The 16,402-nt window shown below is 51.5% G+C and overlaps 1 protein-coding gene across 1 annotated transcript; it reads left to right on the top strand.

The window, feature by feature from the left end:
* The first annotated feature begins 16 nt into the window (after window positions 1-16).
* On the top strand, window positions 17-14,910 carry MRPL37 (mitochondrial ribosomal protein L37). The gene is made up of 7 exons (XM_049617120.1): window positions 17-430; window positions 3,152-3,335; window positions 3,431-3,546; window positions 6,495-6,680; window positions 9,005-9,162; window positions 12,153-12,356; window positions 14,127-14,910. Exons 1-7 carry the CDS (start codon window positions 85-87, stop codon window positions 14,202-14,204), a joined length of 1,272 nt encoding a protein of 423 aa, XP_049473077.1. The 5' UTR covers window positions 17-84; the 3' UTR covers window positions 14,205-14,910.
* The last annotated feature ends 1,492 nt before the right edge of the window (window positions 14,911-16,402 follow it).

Below are 16,402 nucleotides of genomic sequence, written 5' to 3'. Positions count from 1 at the left end.
ATCCCTCCCCTTTCGCTTCCAGCAGGCCTTGCGCGCGCGAATATGGCGGCGTCCAGGTGGAGGTCTTGAGGAAACTAAGTCGGGATGGCGTTGGCGTCGGGGCACGCGAGGCGTGCACTGGCTCGCCCTGGGCCGCTCGGTCTTGGGGGCTGCGGGACCCCGACACGCGGGGCGTACGAGTGGGGCGTGCGCTCCACGCGGAAGCGCGAGCCTCCTCCCCTGGACAGGGTGTACGAGATCCCTGGACTGGAGCCCATCACCTACGCTGGGAAGATGCACTTCATGCCCGGGCTGGCGCGGCCGGTCTTCCCACCCTGGGACCCTGGTTGGACGCACCCAAAGTTCCGCCGCCCAACCCCGATTCACGAGCAGCCGCTGTACAAGGATCGGGCCTGCTACGTCTTCCACCACCGTTGCCGCCTCCTCGAGGGTGAGACCCTAGGACCAGCAGGAGGGACCTTGTTCCTCCGCCCAGCACCGACCCCGACCCTCTGTGGCCTTAGTCAAGACCTTGAAACTTTGCGGGGCTCGGTTTCTTTTGCGAAATGGGGCCGGTAGTGATTACGTCTTCTGAGGGTTTCAGGGTTAAGTGGGATGTGAAGTGCTGTGCTTGTGTGAGCGAATATTAGGTTGAGTGGCGAGGTGAAGAGACCTGGTTTCTGCCCTAGCCGTGCCTCTATCTAAATCTCAGTCATTTGGGGCAAGTGGCTGAACCTTCCAGAGCCTCTCTTTTCTGTGAACTGAGTAGTTTTGACTAGTTGGACCACATTGACCTTTGCAGCTCTTAACACCCTGGACACATAACTACATTGAAGAAATAGGTGGAGGGAGTTTATAGTGGAAAGTCGTAGCTGAAAGCGTGCTTAATTAATCGCCTGGCCTATGGCCTCATTTCCCAGGCTTGGTGAATGTAACAGAGAGGGATGTGATTTGCCCAGAGATGCCCTGTGGGTTAATAGTGAAGCCAGGGCTACGTATCTGGTTTCCTAGATCAGTGTCCTTTGTCAAAGGTCAGAGCTGAGGTGTTCTCAAGGAAGGGATTTGGACCTAAAAGCCATCTAGCCTATTTCCCCCACCTCCCCACCTCATTCTCACTCAGAGCAGGTCAGAATGACTGAGCTGAATGAAACCAGTCTGTGTGTCTAGAGCAGTACCAGAAATTACTTTACAGGGTCCGTGGGGGTGGGAGGGCTTCTTTTATTGAGTCACTTTCTATATATATATATATACATATATATATGTATATGTATATATATATATATATATACATATATATATGTATATATGCATATATATGTGTATATATATATATATATTTTTTTAAAGTTTATTTTCAGACAGAGTGCCAGCGCGTGGTGGGGGGAGGTGGAGAAGTGGTGGGCAGGGGGGTGGGCAGCAGAGAAATAGAGAGACAGAGAGAGAGAATATCCCAACCAGTCTTCTCACTGTCCGCGCAGAGCCAGACTCAGGGCTTGAATTCACGAACTGGGAGATCACGACCTGAGCTGATATCAAGAGTTGGATGCTTAACTGACTGAGCCACCCAGGTGTCCCCCCTTTCTGTATTCTTGCCTGTTCTTCCTTAGTCCCCAAATTACTGTGCAGATTCTGGTTCTAAAAACACAAAATGGTCAGGTTCAGTGGGAGCAGTATTTTCCAAGGAGTAGTTAAGAAACAAAGACCTGGCAGGATTTTCGGACTAAGCCAGAGAATAAATCCTTGATTTGACAAAAACTTAAGTCAACCAGCCAGTCTCTTAAGCCCATCAGACCCATTCCTGAAAACTGACTTTACAGCATCTAAACACTTCCATTGCCCTACCAAGGTGTTATGATGGACCTCACAAGACTTGGTACCCTTGAGTGACCCCGGGAACATTACCAGGCTTTAGGGTAGACAGACTCACGTTGTCCTCCCCACCATCACTTTCGGGGTGTGTAACTTGAAGTAAATTCCTTAGTCTCTGAGTTTCATAAAATCCATCCTATAATGGATTCCAGATGGATCTCCTCCATTCCATAAAATCACATCCAACTTGTAGATAAAGTACCTGGGACAGGTAAACGGTGATGCTCAGTAAATGGCATCTGTAATTATTACATATTATTCGTATTCTAGTGAACCGTAAAAATCTCAATTTTATTTATTTATTTTTTTTTGAGAGAGAGAGAGAGCGAGCGGGGGAGGGACAGAGGCAGAGAGGAGAGAGAATCTTAAGCAGCCTCCATGCCCACTGGAGAGTGCAGCGAGCCCATCCTGGACTTGATATCATGACCTTAAGATCATGACCTGACAAGAGTTGGATGTTCAATCAACTGAGCCACCCAGGTGCCCCCAAATCTCAATTTTTTTAATTAAAAAAAAAATTTTTTTTTAATTTTTTCAAGTTTAAGAAACAGTGGCGGTGTCAGAACTAAAATTCAGGTTACCTGACTCCCACTCAGGGCTTTTTCTGGTGCACCACAAAATCCAGAAGTTACATTTTTAAATGTTTGTATTTCTCAAGGCCTGCAAGGCTGAAAGTGAAAAGTCCCATTGCCCTTATAACATTTCATTTATTAGCACAAAGGAAATTGCCTGAAGGTGTCTCCCCCAAAGTACCCTAGGCTCCATTTAATCCCAGACATCGCTTTTAAATGAAGATCTATCTCTGAAACAGTGGTGTTTTCCCATCTGGGATGAGTAGCCTGCTACCCAAAGCAGTCACCAGCCCACTGTCATGGGCTTTTCCAATCAGGGATTTTGGTGTGGGTTAATAGAAGGGATCTAGGATTTGAAATGTTGGCATCCGTCGATCTAGTCCCAGAGTCTAGAGTCTGAATCTTGCAGGCAACAGACAGACACTTTCCTGCAAGATTTAGCCTTACGACCCCAGCCATCTTAGCTGCTGTTTGAATTCCTCCTGTGCAGGCATCTACTGCCTCAGTCAACTGTTGACCATCCTTAGGTAGGCAGTCATTCCTGAGGTTGAGTTGAAATTTGGTGCTCCTGGCGTTCACTCTTATTTTAGTTCTGACTCCTCAGATGTCACAGTACAAATCCTGTCTCTCTCAAGACAGACGTTTCCCTAAGATGCTATTGGCAGACTTAAGCAATTCTTATTGAATCACCTTTTTTGTTTTTTTGGTTTTTGTAACTGATTACCCCAAAGGTGTAAAGCAGGCCCTGTGGCTAACCAAGGCCAAATTAATAGAAGGCCTTCCCAAGAAAGTGCTTAGCCTTGTTGATGATCCAAAGAACCACATAGAGAACCAAGATGAACGCATTCTGAATGTGATCTTTCACGCCCGTCTTTGGCACTCCACTGAAGACACCCCCAAGAGAGAGACCTACTGGTGAGTTTCCCCCAAGTCAGTAAGATTTCCAGTCAGTGGATCTTGGGAGTCAACCTGTTGCTTTACATCTCCAAATGTTTCTTCTTTCCTCCAAGCCCAGTCATTGTGGACAGTCTGATACAGCTGTGTAAATCCCAGATTCTCAAGCATCCCTCTCTGGCCAGGCGGATCTGTGCCAAAAACTACACGTTATCCACCACCTGGAATCGAGGTTAGTCATCTTGGTCTGTATTTTATCTTTCTACTTTTAGCCTGACTACCAGCTCACCACCACCGCCTCTATACCTGTGCTCATTTCCATCCTTCACAGACCAATTTGTAGGCTCAGACACCTCCTCCTATCATTAGCCACAGGCCAGTCTTTTTGGTTTTAGTCACTTTTTCCCAAGACTTAATTCAACCATATCTATCTATTGAGTGCCCATGAGTGCCTAAATGTTGAAGATAAGTGATGAAGCACAGTCTATCTCTGCCTTCACAAAGCTCATACTGGATTGCAAGAGGCTTCTTACCCCATTCATGCTTTCTTCCTTTTCCAAATCCATTTTCCACGTAGCTGCCAGAGTGATCTTTCTAAAGCGCACTTCCCTCCCCTGTTTCAGATCCTTAAGTGTCTCCCAGGAGCTTAAACCATTTATCATAGGATTCAGAGCCGCTGTAATGTGGCCACCACCTAGTCTTTCTAGTCTTACCTCCTTCTCTGCTACCCCTACCTTCAGCCCCATCCCCGGGCCAAATTTTTTTTTTTAATTTATTTTTTTAACATTTTTTATTTATTTTTGAGACGGAGAGACAGAGCATGAACAGGGGAGGGTCAGAGAGAGGGAGACACAGAATCTGAAACAGGCCTCAGGCTCTGAGCTGTCAGCACAGAGCCCGACGCGGGGCTTGAACTCACGGACCACGAGATCATGACCTGAGCCGAAGTCGGCCGCTTAACCAACTGAGCCACCCAGGCGCCCCTATCCCCGGGCCAAATTTACACTTCAGCCACCTGGAGCTTTTTGGCATGAAACTTTGACAGCTTTTGCACTGTGCTGTACATTCTGTGTGGAATGTTCTTTTCTACTTTCCTCCTTTGGTTAAATTCTACTTGTCTGCAAGGCCCCAGCCCCCTTCCTATGTGAATGCAGAGATTAGCTAGTTCTCTTCTGTGCTTCTTATGCCAATCATGCCTATTTTTATTAGAGCATGTATTATACTGTATTGGAATTCTCTAATATCTAATATCTGCCCCACTAGACTGAACTTCTGATGGCAGGGACCTTGCCTTATTCATTTTTGTCTGCGGTGCCTTAACAGTTCATGGCACATGATAGGTGCTGACTGAAGGGATGGGCGAATGATTACCACGCTGAGGGGTTTCAGGGATGTTCAAAGCACACCAGTGTTGTGATTGGTGGAATTCTGGAGCAGGGAAACCAGCTCTGGAATGATTTTAGGATTTTCAGGTCAGGTTTCTCCAGCTTGCCCCTTTGAGTATGGACTTTCTGGCACGGAGTCAGCTTTGCAGAGGTAATGGCACCACTAAGGAAATTAGTGATCCTCATTAATAGAGGAGTACTTGTTGGCCCATCATCAAGTATTACCTCTAATTAAACTGCCCCATTTGGAGCTGTCACTGGAGGAGGGATGTGGAGGGAATTGAATTGGAAACCACACTAGAGTGGTCTGTGGGGAGAATCTAAAACCCAAGGTTAGGAGAGGTCCGGGCACATTTATCTTCCTTGCAGATTATATGTGAGGAAACAGGAAATACTTTAGGAAACTCTTCTTGAGGTGTGGGTATGATGTACTTTAACAAGCAGATCAGAGTTTATCCATCCACAGATGTAGTATCCCTGTTTTACATACCCAGTGAGGGAGACCACACGCTAATTATATGACAGCGCTCTTGGCCAAACCAGCTTTTAGACATAGAAGATCATTACCCTTGATCTGTTACCATCACATTATGATTTGACTGTTTCTAAAAACCCAAAGCAGAGGAAGATTTGCCTCCGTGGAGAATCTTCAGGAGGCCATTCTCAGGGAGGCATTCAGGCACATTTTGCCTGGTGGCAACGCAGCTTCCCGTGGGGACCTCCGTGAAGGGCATCCGCACATGTTCACGGTGGCAGGTTTGCTGATTCGTCCGATGCGAGTTTGTTTCCTCATAAACTTGTGTCTCCATGTAGCAGATATGCTGATCCGACCTAGGTGAGGCTTTCTGACTGGCACAGTTTTTTCACTGTCAGCTGTTGAAAACAACTTGGCCCTTTTCCGGAGTTTAATAAAGCCTTTCTCCTCAGCCTCTGGTCTCAGTCCCTCTCCCTCCCTCCCTCCCTCCCTCCCTCCCTACCTCCCTCCCTGCCACAGCACGCTCTAGTCACCTGGATTTGTCTCCTTAAACTCTGCTGTGGAGGAGCACACTTCTGTGCCTTTGCACAGGTTATTCTTCCTTAACCAAAATGTTTTTCCTTCCCTTTCTTTGCCTGGGCCAACTGTTAACTAACCAAGGGCAGTTTTGCCCTCTAAGGGAGATGTGGCAAGGTCTGGAGACATTTTTGATTGTCATGACTTGAAGAGCGGGGAGGTCTGCTGGCATCTAGGGGGTAAGGGTGAGGGATGCTGCACAGGACAGTTTCCCTCACCGAAGAATTATCTGGTCAAAAATGAGAATAGTGCCACAGTTGAGAAGTTCTGCTCTTATCCATCCGTCGGAAGCTAGTTTGAAGGCACACCACTTTCAGAAGGATTCTCAGACCTCTGAGAGGAGGCCGGCTTTCCCCACCTTTACTGTCTCTGAATATGGCTCATACTTTTGTATGCACCTTACCTGGTGAGCTTCTTGAGAGCAGAGGGTAACTGTCATTAATTTCTGGGTCTCCAGTGTAGAGCAGGTGCTTGGAAACATCTGTGTGGGACAGCCCTAACCTACAGAGCCTGCCGGGCCTCAGGACTCGTTGGCCAGGGAACACAGGAAGAAGAGTGCATCGATCGATCCCCTTCTCAAGAATCCCTGGGTTAACATTTAACCAAAGTTTTGTTTTCTGCAATTAGGCTGATCAGCTAGGACAGCGGTAAGACTTGAGCATGGCAGGGTGAAGGCTCTAGACTTGGCTGAGCTGAGGTAAGGCTTTAGACCAGGGTAGACTAATTGTCTTTCTCCCCTTTTAGAGTCTTTTCTCCTTCAGGTCCGTGGTTCTAGTGGAGCCCGACTGAATACCAAGGATCCGCTGCCCGCCATCGCCTCCAAGGAGGAGGTTGAAGCTACTAAGAATCATGTTCTTGAGACTTTCTATCCCATATCACCCACTATTGATCTTCAGGAATGCAATGTTTATGATGTGAAAGACAACACAGGTAAACGTCAAAGCCTTGCATTTCCAGGAAGCATGGAGATGAGGTTCGTGCTTTTTCTGAAGGGAAGGGATATATTGAATGCTTACTAAATCTGCGCTGGGTGCCTCATGAGCATTTTCTCCTAAGAGCCATGTAGCAGCCTTTGTGCCAGGTACTGTTGTCCCTATTTTGTAGTCAAGGAAACGAGACTCAGGGAGGTTAAGGGGTTCAGTTCAAAGGCTGACTTTGCTTTTGACCTCTGAGAGGTAACTGTTGCATCAGAGTTGGAATGGGTATCTTTGGGGGGCCTTTTGGCCAGGCACCAGGTGTTTCCTTTATTCACACGTCCCTTGAGAGACACCCTTCTCTCTATGCACCCTGTAAACTCTGGCCAACATTCTGCTAGGACTGAGGAAGCCCCACAGGCCTCAAATGGGGCTGTTCATCTAAGCTCCATCGAATAAGGCATCACCATCTCCCTAGGCAGCCAAGACAGAAATGAGGGTGTCAGGCTGGGCAGGCCCGCTGTTCGTGCCATCCAGTCCGTCCCTGTGAGGTGTAGTGTCTTCCTCCCAGCCTCCCGTCATCTCCACAGTGACAACCTCCAGCAGCCCCACCCATTCTCAGCCAGCCTGTTGCCACAGCCTCCCAGCTGGCCGGTCTGACCTAGGCTGTTTTCTGTCAGTCCCTCTGGTTCCTGGTTCCAGAGGCACCCTTCTGAAGCAGATTCCGTCCTTCCCTCCATGCCCACCTCCCTGTTGCCTGTTGGGTAAAGTTGGAACTCCTCAGTTTATCACATGAGGGCCTCCAGGCCTGGCCTCGGCCCCTCTCTCCAGCCACCAACCTTACTTTTGTCTCCCCCATACCCCGCAGACCCTCCGTTATTCCAGCTACGTGTAACACGTGGAGCCCTTCTCACCAGAGGCTCCGGCACGTCCTCTCCCTGAGATTTGTGACCGTCCACCTCTTTTTGCCTTCACCTCAGTAGTTCATCTGTCACAGTTCATCTTTGGAATCGCTTCTTCCCAGAAATGCTGTGAGGTCTTCCAGCGTCGTCAGAGGCCTTTCATCTGTCCTCCCCCCGCCCCTGGCTCACCCCATATCTTCACATGTCCTCCGTGTGGAGATGGTCACTTTTTCCGTCTGCTTCCCCTCTAGACTGAGCCTCTCAAAAGTAGTGGCAGGCTGCACTTGGCTGCTGTTCTGGTGCATGTCTCAGGCTGGGCGCACGGGGAGGGCCCACCGGAAGTGCCCACGGCAAGTCTTGTCTGTCTGAAGCAGCGCTTGCCTCTGGGATTTTCTTTTTTCTTTTTCTTTCTTTCTTTCTTTCTTTCTTTCTTTCTTTCTTTCTTTCTTTCTTCCTTCCTTCCTTCCTTCCTTCCTTCCTTCCTTCTTTCCTTTCTCTTTTCTTTTCTTTTCAGAGAGGGCACAAGGGAGCAAGGGGCAGAGAGAGAATCCCAGGAGGGGCAGAGAGCAAGAGGGGGTGGTGAGAGAGAGAAGTAGGGCTCCCCCGAAGCAGGACTTGTGCTCACCTGATGCAGGACTCGAACTTATGAACCCTGAGATCATGACCTATGAGCTGAAGTAAGATGCTTAACCTACTGAGCCACCCAGGCACCCACCTCTGGGATTTTCATAGCCAGTGTCTTCCCGGCCTCTTTCTTCCTCCTTTTTACACCTGCTTTCACTGATTCAGATTACTTGTTCCGGAAGCTGCCACCCTACCCAGGGTTTACTCCTAGCAGTGCAGGGGATGAGAATGATGGCCTGGCAGGGTTGTGTGGCTGGGATAACAAGGGCTAAGCCTTGATTCTCAGTGCCAGTGTTTGCAGCTCACTTGTGAGGTGTGAAGTGAGTTACTTATTGCTAATAATAAAGTGTGGCGTTTCGTAAACGATTTGCTTTTAAAAATATAATTAGTGTAGATTTCAGGTTTCCTTCTACTGACATCATTGTCACCTATGTGCTTGAATGGGCGAGAAAGGGGTGTCGTTAGAGCTAGCATGCAGGAATCACCTGGCACAGGTTGGCAACATTTTCAGTAAAGAGATAGTAAATAGTTCAGGTTTAGCAGGCCACAGATGGTCTCTGTGACAACTACTCCGTAGACACTGTGTAAATGAGTGGACATGGCTACGTCCCAGTACAAACTTTATTTTCACAAATGGGAGGGGCCAGATGTGGCTGGCAGGCTGTAGTTTGTCATCCCCTGAGCTGTAGGGGTAACATCTGCCTTTACTGAGTCTGTAGTGCCTGGCACGGAGCTAAGGTCGGGTGACATTCCTCAGGCTTTGGGACAGGCTGATCATCCTTTCCACCCCTCCACATGATTATGTACCTTGCAGGATTCCAGGAGGGCTATCCTTACCCCTATCCCCACACCTTATATTTCCTGGAGACAGCCAGTTTACGACCACACCGCCTTCAACCAGATCACCTGCGGGCCAAGATGATCCTGTTTGCCTTTGGCAATGCCCTGGCTCAGGCCCGGCACCTCTATGGGGTATGTATGTGGAGAAGACCTCCAAGGTACTTGACGTGTTGTTGGCCTCCTGCTTACGCTGCTCACGGAAAGAAGGGAGGCACAGGGGGGATTCCTTGCTTGACTGAGTAGTTTCAGGGAGAGGCACTTCCACTCACCCCACAGGGGTAAACTGACATCTTTTGGGGGCCTACGGTGTGCCCGTGTTTTTACATAAGATACCTCATTTGTTGATCAAAATAGCCCACAAGGTTTCTTTGTCATCCCCGTTTCCCAAGGGATGCCACCAAATACAGCTTGTCCAGCATTACACACAGTGAGTGGGGGAGAGAGGACCGGAACTAGGTGCACCCAGCGCCTACAGCTTCAGTTACTTGTGCTCTGGGACGCCACCTCGGTTCTCTGATACCAGACCTGGAGCACAAGGCTCCTTTGGGCAGGAGGAAGGAGAGCAGTAGAGGTGGTGCAGACCTGCCTGCCAAGTGAGGGCGGGTTCTGGGGACCCAGATGCCATTTGGTGATAGCCCCTTGATTCCGAGAGAGTGTCTCAGACCTGGATGGTGTAACGTGCAGGCTGAGTAGTTGTCCCACAGAGCTAGCCCCCACATTGGTGAGAGCCTGGCCTGGGAGCAAAGGCCTCCCGGGAGGGAGTAGGGAATGGCAGTAGGGGATTCCCTGAGCAGGCCCAGGACACTGGATCCTGGGGAGTCGGGGAGGGGGTGGGATGGGTGTGTATTAGGAGGAGGGCTGAGAGTTGCTGCCAGCTCCCAGGTCCGAGGCCCCCCCCCCGGAGGAGTGAAACTCAGTGTTCTGTTTCCCATCCTTCTTGGTCTAGGAACTAGGTGGGTTTGTGGAGGTGTGGTTAGCCAAATGAGATAGGGAGTGGAATGGACCTTGCCTAGATTGAACATTTGCCACGTGCCAGATGTTTAGTTAGGATTCTTTGTGTCAGTGTTTCTCAAAGTGTGGTCGTGGATTAGCTGCATGAGCATCATCTGGGAACTTGGTGGAAATGAAAAACTGCATCAGAAACTGGGGATGGAATCCAAGTAACCAGTGCTGTGAGAAGCCCTCTGGGTGATGCTGGTTTAAGCTCAAGGTTGAAAACCACTGCATTGTCAGATCCCTGTAGCAACCCCCTGGGCAGATACGGTCAGCTTCATGTTACAGATGAAGAAACTGAAGCTCAGGGAGGCTAGGTAACTTTGCCAGTGTCACACAGCTAAGAAATTAGCCACTGTCATATCTTCATGTGACTTTCCAATCCTTGAGGGTTGTTGTCTTTATTCCCATTCTCTGACTGCGTACTCATGAAGGCTCTGGACGGTTAGGTGACTTGCCCAAGATCCCACAGCTGTCGAGTGAGGAAGCTGGCATTGGAGCCCTGATCCCTCTAGCTTCAAAGGACATGCTGCCTCTCGACTCTGGGGCTGGGGAAGGAAGCAGTCACATGCCAGGTACCAGGTCTGCAAGCTCGTCATAGCGTCTGTGCCAGCTGTTGCCAGCAGAGCCCGGGTAGCAAGGCTGACGCTAATTGCCACCCAGTTGGGTAGGAGAGGGGACCTCCCCACCCCCTCCAGGTACAAATTATTCCTGGGGATGTGAAGTTGAGCAATTATGGGAAGAGCCTCCATGTAAAGGGTAAAATTGCTGAGAAATTTATGTACTACCTGCAGTTTTATTGATCTGTAGAGGGAGATAAGAGTCAATACAGAATTCTCAGCTAACACTTAGAGGTACTTTTCTTTTTATTTATTTCTCGTGCAGCTAAGAACAGGTATTTCTAAGGCCAGCAGTCCCGGTGTGGCCCACACTGAGGTCTGACATTAGCTATTCCTAATGTCGCATTCAGCCCGGAGGGGTGAACGTAGGCAGCATTTTTGAATCCAGGATGCTCTGCTTCATGGGGCTTGCCCGTTGGATCTCTGTCCCGTGGGTAGTCGTCACCAAACTGGACTCTGCGCGAAGTCTCAGTAGTGTGAACATAGAATTTATCATCCCTGCTGGGACGCTACCAGGGGTGCAGAGAGGTACTAGTGTCAGATACAGTGGGGCGCTAGGTGTCAGTCACGATGGGGTTTTAAGTGATTTCGTAGCTTGGGCTCTGATCCTGGCTCACGTCTCGTGGGTAACCTGGAACAGATTATACCACCTCTCTGACCCTCATCTGTGAAGTGGGAATAGACTGCTAGAATCATGAGATTACAGGTGACTCTATGTAAAACCGATACAATGCCAGGCACGCGAGAGGCTTTCAGTAACTGGTTGCTGCTGTTCTTATTATTACCAAGGGGCACTAATTGAGAGAGCATTAGCAAATGTGTTGACTGGGGAAAACCTGGTGCCGACACAGTGCTGTGGACACTCCAGGAATCTGACACGTTCTGGAGTTGCGTCGGGAGCACGAAGCCCAAGTAAGGCAACTAACTGCAGGCTTAGAGCATTCCAGGGTGCCAGGCCCTCAGGAGCAAGGCAGAAGTGAAAAGTGAGCATGCCGGAGCGTGGGCCAGTCTGCGTTCGGCGCCCCACGTCTGTGTGACTTCAGATAAGTCACTTGCCTTGCTGAGTCTCGGTTTCCTCATCTGTCAAGTAGAGTGAGAACTGAGTGAGGTTATATATGTTCACTGACCCTCCAGGTTAACGTTCGATGGAACCGATGTCACTGCCGTTTCCATCACGTAACACCATGGGTTCGAGGGATTTCTTGTTAACTTCCCAGCTCACCTTCCTGTACTCTTGCCGCTTGCCCGGTCATCACCTCCCAGCGGCAGGGATTATTCCGTGTGCTTAACCATGAGCTGCCACGTCAGCAGAGCCAGGCTGGGGGAGGGAGGGCTGGCCTCGTTCTGGATGGTGCCCTCAACTTACTCTGTTTTCATGGCCCCGTGGTGGAACCCTTAAATGGGAGCAGACGTTTGTTGTAAAGGCCGGAACTAGGAGCCGCCTGTTCTGTGCCGTTCTTCACACCCCAGCGTTTCTGGTTTGATTTACTTGTCCCCTTTTCCTCTCAGAGTGACACTAAAGTTTTGGAGCAGCCGGTAGTTGTGCAGAGCGTGGGCACCGATGGACGTGTCTTCCAGTTCCTGGTGTTACAGCTGAACACCACAGACCTGGCCTCTAACGAGGGCGTCAAGAATCTGGTCTGGGTGGACTCAGACCAGCTCCTCTATCAGCATTTTTGGTGTCGCCCAGTGATCAAAAAGAAGGTGGTGGTGGTAAGTCCAGCCATCTCCAGTCTTGTGATTGGATCGGGGCTGTGACTCAGTTTCCCCAGAGTGAGCCAGGGGTAGAGTTGAAGGGATGCTTGCGAGTGGGACCCTGGCTTTAGGAACTTCCTGCCCAGGATCTCTACCTGGAGGGCTACTTTAGCCCTGCCTGTCACCTAAAATGGCACCTTCCACCCTGGGCTCTCCCTGGCTCTCCCCTCCCGCTTCCCCCTGTCCCCCTCCACACCCGGCTCCTCACGGCACCCTGCGTGCCCAGCTGCTAGCCTGGGGTCTTAGTAGGAGCTGCTGCTTTTGTAAAGGAGGCTTCTCCCCCCGCCCCCATTTCTTTCATCTGGCCATCCCCTCCTTGTCCTTCCAGGTTTAGCATAAGGACCCAGCACCCCACTGCCAGCCTCACTTAAGTGTCTCGGGTGGGTCCCGTAGTCCCCATGTTTCCCCCATCATAGCACAGTCCTGCTGCTGTGCTGCAGTCAGCTGTTTGTAGCTTTTTCTCCTCCATCAAACTGAGCTCTAAGCTCTTCGGAGGCAGGGCCTGTGGACGAGGCATTCATTCCTAGGACACGGGATTCTTCCTGTGGCTCATCACTACCGCACCTCAGTGCTCCCCTGGCAGAGTGTAGGCCTGCTTCCTGTGCAGTGGGCGGCGGCGGTGTCTAAAATTAATGCTGTAATGTCAGGTGGTGATAAGCACTCTGAAGAGACAAGAGCGCATCAGGGGCTGCGAGAGAGCAGAGTAGGGGTGCTGCTGGGTCTGCGGCTGGGGGTCCCGCATGGGCCTGAGCAGACGTGCTGTGTGGAGCTGGTATCGGCCCCTCCAATAGCATCGGTGCGGCAGCCGCACAGTTACGTCTCTTGTACCTGTCGGTGCTGCTTCTGCCCTGTAAACACCTCCCCCGTCTGGGTCCTTCTCTTTGGCCCCAGACTCCGTTATCTGTCACCTGCAGCCACACCCGCTACCCCTGCACTCTCTGCCCTTAACCCTGCTCTCCTTCTTGTCTCTGGGTCCTCCCTTCTAGAACACTGACTTAGTGCCAGACACATCCTGGTTGCTCACATGGCTCCTCGGTGCTTGTCTAGTTCAGCTCCTGACCCAACCCCGCCCCCTAGCACAGACCCTGGGCTCCAGCCTCGCCCTTCTCTTCCCTCCTCTGCACTGGCACATGTACTCTCTGTGAAGCCGCCTGCCTTTTCTTCTGCCTTTCTGGCCCACTCTCCTTGCCCTTTAATACTCATTCATACCTGGTCTCTTCCATGTATGGGAGTCAGTGAGTCATCTCCCCTGCTTCCTGAGCATCATTTCCCTACTGCTGTGAGGCCTGTCACCGCTTAGTGTCCCTGTTCGAACACCCAGCCGCAAGCTCCTTGAGGGCAGAGCCAGATTCAAGCCTCCGTTGGGTTTCTAACACTGGGCATAGGCCCACTACAGGAGAAGGGGCCTGATCTGTGTGTGTGGATTAGTGAGGGATTATCGTCCCCCGGAACGAAAAGGGTCAGCAGACCATTTGTTCCCCGTGGTTGAGGTGAGAGGGATGAGGCGTGAGGGCGGTGCCCACTGACGAACTGGCTGAAAGCACTATGAGCGCATCACGTCCACCAACCCAGCCCCTCCGTCCTCTCTTTGTACCAGCTCCCTGGTGCCGCTTCTTGGTCCACGAGAGGAAGAGACTGGGATTATCCAGGTCTGAGGGTTTACATAAAACCGACCTTTGTTTTCATTAAACCTAGTAGCAGGATCCTAATGGGCTGTGTTTTTTCCAGGAACCTGTTGGGCCGACTGGTTTCCAGCCAGAGACATTCAGGAAGTTTTTAGCTCTGTATTTGCATGGTGCCGTGTGAGCCAAGGACCACTCTGAGTCTGAAGCCCCCTTGCCCCTCCTGTGGAAGATCCTGCATCCAGGGCAGTGACTGCCCGGAGCCTGAGTGCTCCCTTGTCCCCTGGTCTGGCTGCCAATAAAGAGCCCTTGAGAGGCACTGGGGCCTATGCCCGGTGTGGGGTGCTGTCAGAAGGGTCTCCTGTGGCTGCGTGTAGGTGGCATCCTGAGCAGGTGCAGTCCTGGGAGCCTGACTGCCTGACCCTAAGCTCGGCTCTGCCCGTGGTCCATTTTGACTTTAGAGAAGAGCCTTTGTCTCTTTGAGTTTCACCTTCTTCACCTGAAACTTGAGGATAACGTGACCTCCTTGTTCTGAAGACTGTAGATGGTGTGCACCTAGCATCTGCCACGTAATAGGTGCTCTCTGACACTTGGGCGATCTTACGGGACTCCTTGAATTGTGGGCTCATTCCATAATGACTGCGGGAAATCTGAAGAGAGTATTCATTGTAGGTTTCTCCTTAGCATCTGGGTTAATGGAATAACGTCTGTGGTTCAGCTGGCCTCTATTCACATAGCATCCAGGTCCTGCTCTGGGCCCGGCACCTTACACACCGCATCCTATTTACTCCTCACACAGCTCTTGCAAGGTCATTGTTTCTGTATTCACGAAAGATGCTGGGTGCCTACCGTGTGCTGGGCAGTGTTCTGGGCCCTCAAAATAAGGGACCTCAGATAGTATAAGGTCACCTAGGTCACACAGCTGGTGGTGTGGGTCACCAGGAAACTCATTGAGACAATCTGCAGGTGAGTTTGGGGAGGGCCTCAAGGACTAGCACCTTTGGCGAGTGGTGGCGGCATCGCTGTGCAGAGGGGTCTGAGCCCGGTGACGGCACCTGAGGTCTCGGCCGGCTCCCAGTTCTGTGGGTGGCAAGGAGGTGAGCCTTTCTTCAGACGCCACCAGTCTGTCGCCATCATTGGCTGGCTATACACGGCTCCCCTGTGTGGCAGAGACGGGTTGGGTAGCCTCCTTGGGCAGAGTGCAGTTCCCAGAGGGACTGGGCTGAGAGCCGTTCGCCACGGAAGCAGGTGGGCCTTCCCTGCTGCCTGCCAGAGGGCCTCTGGGGAGTGAGCTGGAGCAGCGTCACCGCCACCAGATCTGGTAAATGGTGAAGTGGGACGCCAGCCCCGTGTGTCTGGCCCCCAGGCTCGTACTCTGTCCGCTTCGCAACTTGCCTTCTCGGCTTGGTGGGATGGTGGCGACTGCTTTGAAGCCAGGCTGGGTGGGCCGAAGCCCCTGGAGTCCGGTGGGAGGCGGGGGTGGGGGCAAAGCCAGCCAACTCGGGCGTGGGAAGGAGGCTTCGAGTCAGCAGAGGCGAGGCCGCCAGTAGATGACCTTGCAGCTCAAGGACTGCCCTGGGAGAAGCCGGTGCTGCAGGCCGGGCTGGGTGGCGGGCCCTCCTCACAACCCACCTTCAGTGAGCAGTCCTAGCGGCTGGCCTTGGTGTGTCCCCCGTGGAGCTCAGAGCTAAGCCCTGGGCGCCCACTGCGCTCTCAAGTCCCACACACCTGATGTGCAAGGCAAGGCAGGCGGGACTTGGTGGGTTTTATCCTCCCCCCTACAAATGGGGAAACTGAGGCTCAGAGTATGTATAGTGTGAGGAGCTAGAAAGCTCCTATGTGAGGACAGCTGTCCTTTCCACAGAGATGTATCCACTTCTCCAAATCTCAAATGCCTGCTTCCCTCGGCCTCACCACCTGCATCCAGGGTGGGCTTGCTGCCCAGAGTTAAGAGCCAGCCTGTCAACAGCAGCGCAGCCCCTTCTAGCTGTCACCCTCCCCCCGAAACACACGTGTGCGTCCATGGGTTTCCTCATCCCCAGCTGGGCCACCACGGAAGACTAGGTCAGGACTGGGGACTGAGCCCTAAGGTTCCCCACTACAGACCTCTTCCAGGGGCAGTCCAGCCCATTTTATAAATACCTGCTGTGTGCCTGGCCTCGTGCTGGGAACCAGAGACACAGAATGAGCCCTGGTCTCTGTTCTCCAGGAGCTCCCAGTTTGCTGGCAGACACTGACAGAGCAGTTGGCCTCTGGATCCACAGAAACAGGAAGTTGTGAAGGCCACCCACCTGGGCCCATAGGTGACAGCATGCAGGGGAAGGTGCAGGGGTGACTACTCCACAAACATCCGGTTACTCCATGAGAAACTGGGTGCCTGCT

The sequence above is a fragment of the Panthera uncia genome, assembly GCF_023721935.1.
Source record: "Panthera uncia isolate 11264 chromosome C1 unlocalized genomic scaffold, Puncia_PCG_1.0 HiC_scaffold_4, whole genome shotgun sequence".
In the NCBI taxonomy this organism is placed as follows: Eukaryota; Metazoa; Chordata; class Mammalia; order Carnivora; family Felidae; genus Panthera; species Panthera uncia.
The sequence above is the reverse complement of the archived record's forward strand: the minus strand, read 5'-3'. Positions and strand labels throughout refer to the sequence as shown.

Bases quoted from the DNA above. Each gene is read 5' to 3' on its own strand.
- MRPL37 (XM_049617120.1), top strand. From the start codon at position 85: ATGGCGTTGGCGTCGGGGCACGCGAGGCGTGCACTGGCTCGCCCTGGG. The intron at 431-3,151 runs GTGAGACCCTAG...ATTACCCCAAAG, and splicing joins CCGTTGCCGCCTCCTCGAGG to GTGTAAAGCAGGCCCTGTGG. The intron at 3,547-6,494 runs GTTAGTCATCTT...CTCCCCTTTTAG, and splicing joins ATCCACCACCTGGAATCGAG to AGTCTTTTCTCCTTCAGGTC.